General features: G+C 40.7%; 1 protein-coding gene across 1 annotated transcript in view; it reads right to left on the minus strand.

The window, feature by feature from the left end:
* Window positions 1-2,388, minus strand: part of LOC143960472 (estradiol 17 beta-dehydrogenase 5-like) — a 65,833-nt gene extending 63,445 nt beyond the window's left edge. The window contains exon 1 of the mRNA XM_077469116.1: window positions 2,167-2,388. Within this exon, the coding sequence (XP_077325242.1) occupies window positions 2,167-2,253 (87 nt within the window). The 5' untranslated portion in view covers window positions 2,254-2,388. The remainder of the gene's footprint in view (window positions 1-2,166) is intronic.
* Between the last annotated feature and the right edge of the window lie 3,612 nt (window positions 2,389-6,000).

Consider the following 6,000-nt stretch of genomic DNA (forward strand, 5'->3'; position numbering starts at 1 on the left):
TACCACCCAACAAAAATATAATAAAAAAATCAATATATAGTGCTGCTCTCCAAAATTAAAGTACTAGAGTGTTGACTATAAAGTGCTACATGTGCTAGATCATATTCATGCAGAAATAATCATTAAATACATACATAAAAAGACAATGTGTAATGAATCTACTATGCTAAATAATAAATGAATGATAAGTGTTCCATGTGAAATAGAAAGACAATATAAATTTAAACCTAATAAAGTGCAAGTGCCAAAAAGGTTTTTAGTGCATTCAAGCTTGCAGAGGCTCTGATCCTTCATATTAGTGCAGTGGTGGCAAGTAGAACCACAGTACTCAGCATCTAAAGAAGGCATCTAACACATATGGCAGCATTGGATCTGAAAGATTTGAGCAGCCAGTCTAGCTCTGTCACAGAAAACGCAAATCACATTCACCAGCAGTGAAACATATACTGTAAGTATCATTATGCTACATTTACAGAAGCCACTGAATCACTATAAGAGCCCATTTTGGCTAACCATTGCATTAACATATCATTAACTCAACATTCATTCTTAATAGGCTGAAAGTGCCCCTGACCTTTTTTAAGTGTGGGTCTCTTATGTGCGTTGCTCACTACTGTAAAGGTGTGTATTAGATGCTTCTAAGATAATTCAGAATTTATTGAAAGGTGCATTTGACACCCTATTGACACAGGTAGGATAATGCTTGGTATCAAAAGCTAAAATGAAGAAATTGAAAAAAATAAAAATAATAAAGGTCCAGCCTGCCCATCCGTATAAAACATATTGAAATGTGTGGAAAGCATAAAGCATTGACCCCTGTCAAGTTTTTTTTTTTTTTTTTTTGCTGTCTTTGTCTCCGCTAGGAAGATCTGACTCTGTATTTGTCCTGGGGACCACTGTCTCTGTTACTGAAAGGTATGGGAATTCCAAAATGCTAGCATTGTCACGTGAATAGGAACAGGAGGTGAGGGGAAATCATCCATTGGGGACCCCTAGTCTGGTGACATCTTTTTAAGAAGCACTTTTGAGCTTTTATTTTAAATTCGGTTGTATCTCTGGGAAGCTCAGAGAATCCCTATGATAGGACACAGACAGTTAAAATGAAAAAAAAAAAAAAAAAACACACACTAATAGTGATACTATACTTAGAATAAACAAATTGCAAGCAGGAATGCTTTTTATTGCAGAAGAAACATATTATTGGATCTATTTATATTTTTTTTGCCACACAACTTTCTCCCAGGATTCACACATTTTTTCCAAACTGAATCAAAATTAGAAAATGTTTGACTTTTGGATGAAAGTTGTCTTTGCCTGTGCACAATCTTATTTTAAATGTACATCATACTGACCCAGCCAATCAAGATGACCAATGTTCCCGAACTCAGGCAGAAGGCCAAGCAAAGATGCCAGTTTTTTTGAAGAAGAGAGGAGAAGTGATTATAGTTACACTTTAGGGCTGGGTTCACACTGATGAGGCTGCGGGTCCCAGCAGGGGGTCTGGTGCATCCCTGTACACCAATTTACGTGCAAATCAGGTCTGACTTTTTCCCTGAATTCGCACATAAAGCGGAGCCAAAGACACAAAGTATCCTTTTCCAATGCAGACTGTGGCCGCCCTGGAGCTGTGTGAACTGGCTTCATTCAGAGCCGGTCACAGTCTTCTGTGATATAAATTATATGTGGGTTAAACCACTTCCAATTCGCATAAGTGTGAACCCAGTCTTAGGGCTCATTTATATTTGCAGTTGGGGGCAGATGAGACGTAGATTTACTACCCCCTTTAACCTTCAAATGGAGCTGGAGGGGGTTGTACACAACACCGTGGCAAAATGATACCCCCTGTCATAACCTGCATTAAGGTACCAGGGACAAACCTGACTCATTCAATTTGAGGATCCACTGTTGATTGCTTTCCAGAGAAAAACACAGATGTGAACTAAATCTAACTACTTTTGCAGGAGATCTGTGGTTCCATTAACTCATAATGGCACCCACATTCTATCAGAAACATCACATATAATTTTATGCTAGTGTTTGAAAACAAGCTAGGCAATCATTTATAGAGCTGACTACAAATTCTGAACACTTTTGGTAATTATATAGCAACAAATATATAAAGAACTGTAAATGAGAAGAAAATACTACCAGGAATAGCATACCTACCTCTTGGGGTGCATAGGTGCCATATCCAATGACTGGCATTTTGTGGCCATCATTCAGGAGTATGCAGGAATCGGGAGTCAGTTCCATAGTTTGGGCTTCTTCTGGCAGATCCTTACACCTGTCACCTGCAGGGACTTTGACTTGCTGTAAGACGACACTGCATTTTTGCTTTTATTTTGTCCATGACGGAGTAGGCTGATTGAAGTACAGCCTCCTTGCTGCTGAGCGCTTAGAGAACACCTATTTGCATTTAGTTTGGTGTTCTGCCACTAGGACACACCTGAGTTACTTATAAAGCAACTACAAAGGTTCACTAGGCAGCAACCGAGAGAGATTCAAAGCTGTTGACTCATCATTAAAATTAATGTAAAACATCACACAAGCTTCAACATTGACATTCCATTTTAAAAGTCATTTTAAATATGCAGCTTTAAATAAAATAATAGTTGCTGATCCTGCCTTGATGTTTCTTGTCTGGTATTTGCAGGTATAGGGTGACTTAGGGTTGCCACCTCATCCCTTTAAGCCCGAACACATATGAATTACACAGGTTCTGAGGCAAATTTAATGATAAGATAAGGCAACAAGTGATTTTAATTAGCCACAGAACTTGTGGAATTCATATGTGTTTGGGTTTAAAGGGATGAGGTGGCAACCCAAATGACAATGCTCTGCCACTGTCCCCCCAGTTGTGCTCCTGTGTTGTCACTAGCGATAAGCTTCGAGCTTGAGTCGATTGTAAGTTCGACTCAAACATCAGGTGTTCACCTGTCTGCCGAACAGTGAATTTTATGGGGTGTTCGCAGCAAATTCGAGCATCCCATAATGCACTGCAAGACCGCAGTGCATTGCTGTATGATGATTAACCAAAGCATACGCCTGACCTGCATGCTTTGGCCAATCACACCACGTCCCTGAGTGAGAGCCATAATTGGCCAAATGTGGGGTGCCTTTGGCCATTCATGGCTCAGGGGGACTAAGTCCATGCCCCACACTATATAAGGCTGCTTACAAAATGCCCGTGTAGTGGACGGTGATATATATTAATGTACTCTGCATTCAGCATAGCCTATGTATACAGTGCATTTGGCGGTGTACAGTTTCAAATACAGTGCAGGTGGTGTACACAGTAGATATCACAGTGTGTACAGTTTTAAATACACTTTGGGTGGTGTTCACAGTATACAGTGTAGTGCGGTGTTAAAAAAAAATACCCATCACGTCCGGAAGGCCTCCAAAGAGAGGCAGATGCTCACAGGCCACTATGAAATAATATTTAACAGCAGGGACCGTTCCTGCACCCAACAAGAGTAACTATGAGGAGTTACAGTGTTCTGCACCACCAACACCCAAGGCCCAATATTTCAGCAGAGTATATAATGCAGTCCATATAGTATATATACCGCAGTTCAGAACAAAACTTTGCTACAATGGAAAGTAGTGAGCGTACAGCTTGTATAACAGTGTAAATTAGCTGTCCCCTCAAAATAACTTAACACACAGTCATTATTGTCTAAACCTCTGGCAATAAAAGTGAGTACACTCCTAAGTGAAAATGTCCAAATTAGGCCCAATTACATATTTTTCCCTCCCCAGTGTCATGTGACTCATTAGTGTTAAGGTCTCAGGTGTGAATGGGAAGCAGGTGTGTTAAATTTGGTTTTATCGCTCTCACTCTCTCATACTGGCCACTGGAAGTTCAACATGCCACCTCATGGCAAAGCACTCTCTGAGGATCTGAAAAGAATGGTTGTTCTACATAAAGATGGCCTAGGCTATAAAAAGATTGCCAAGACCCTGAAACTGAGCTACAGAATGGTGGCCAAGATAATACAGCAGTTTAACAGAACATGTTCCACTCAGAACTCAGAACAGGCCCGCCTTGGTCAACCAAAGAAGTTGACTGCACGTGTTCAGTGTCATATCAGGAGGTTGTCTTTGGGAAATAGAAGTGTGAATGCTGCCAGCATTTCTGCAAAGGTTGAAGGGGTGGGGGGGTCAGCCTGTCAGTGCTCAGACCATAGTCCGCACACAGCACCAAATTAGTCTGCATGGCTATCGACTCAGAAGGAAACATACAGGAGACATACAGGAGACACACTTACACAAAAGAGCCTCGCTTGTATTTGCAAAAAGATATTACTTTTTTTCAAGCTTCTAACCAATCAAGATATCACATTTTCAAGCTTCTAACCAATGGAACACTGCAAGAGTGGCCATCCTCATGTAGCCAGGTGCTGGCTGTTTTACTATCTTTGTTCAGATACACTTCTTTTAATGCTATACAAAGAGTACTTTCCCTCTAGTGCTCAACCAGGAGATAGTCATATCACTTTCTGAATTTCTGGAAAAGCTATTCACTGGCAGCAGAGGATTGTGGGATGTGTAGGCACCTCATCTGACATTTTTCACCTTTATTGCTAGCAAACTGTAACATGTGGCACAGTTTGACCCAGGGCTTCCCACAACAACTGATTGCCACCAAGATGAATAGGGGCCCTGAAATGGAGAGGCAAATGAGATGTGTACATTCTTTCCTGTATCCACAAGAACGCCTCAGTGGAAAATCAAGAAGCCCTACTTGAATGAATGAATAAAATATTTATATAGCACACAACGCGAACTAAATCGCCTCAAGGCGCTGTGACGAGCTTTGGTGATCAGCTAGAAGAGGAAGGTGTTGAGTTTTTTCCTAAAAGCCAGGTGGTTTTCTTCCAGTGGGATGTTGATTGGTAGAGCATTCCATAGCCGAGGTCCTTGGACAGCGAATCTCCGACCCCCCTTAGATTTGTACTTAGCCACCAGAAGATCTATCCATTGATATAAAAAAGTATCCATCTACCTTTTCCACTTGGCCCTGTACAAATCCTACATTATTTATCAGAAGTCCACACAATGACCCATCACCTTCTCACATTATCAGGAAACCTGATCTCATTCACTCTTATACATTGAGCAAGATGCACGAAAGGCACTTACTTGATATCACCCCTCCTACTACAGGCCGAAGACCTCCAAAAAAAGTCATGTATGCTCCAAAAACATAATTAGGCTTTACACCTAAAACTATTGTCCCCTTTGCCCTTCTCAGGCTGGCCTCTGTATAGGAGGCTGCTTTCGTCGCTACAGTACTTCACCACAATATTGCTGTGCTGACCTTGGCCCTGACCCATGTCCTGGTCTGCTTTCTAAACTAATGCTTTGGATATTTGCTGACCATATCTCTGTCTGCTTTCTGTACCAACTCTGGCCTGCTCTTTCTACATTTTCCAAAAACTTTTTGCAAAAAAAGCACATTTTCAAAAGACTCTTTATGTTACATAGTTACATAGTAGGCGAGGTTGAAAAAAGATATCAAGTCCAACCTATGTGTGTGATTCTATATCAGTATCACATTGTATATTCCTGTATGTTGTCTTCATTCAGGTGCCTATCTAATAGTTTTTTTTAAATTATTAATGCTCCCGGCTGAAACCACTGCCTGTGGAAGAGAATTCCACATCCTAACCGCTCTTACAGTAAAGTACGCAGTTTAAGGTTAAACCACTTTTCTTCTAATTTTAGTGAATGTCTGCATGTCTTATTAAATTCCCTTTCACAGAAAAGCTTTATCCCCATTGTGGGGTCACCGGTACGGTATTTGTACATTGAAATCATATCACCACTCAAGCGTCTCTTCTCCAGAGCGAACAAGTTCAGTGCTTGTAAACTTTCCTCATAACTAAGGTCCTCCAGTCCCTTTATTTATTTTGTTGCCCTTTTCTGGACTCTCTCCAAAACTGGACAGAGTGGGAGAATTATTGTTTTATCTCTGGAGTTAAACCCCTTTTTAAT

This window comes from Lithobates pipiens, unplaced genomic scaffold (assembly GCF_037356315.1).
Source record: "Lithobates pipiens isolate NorthernLeopardFrog02 unplaced genomic scaffold, aLitPip1_a1.2 Scaffold_8, whole genome shotgun sequence".
Lineage (NCBI taxonomy): Eukaryota > Metazoa > Chordata > Amphibia > Anura > Ranidae > Lithobates > Lithobates pipiens.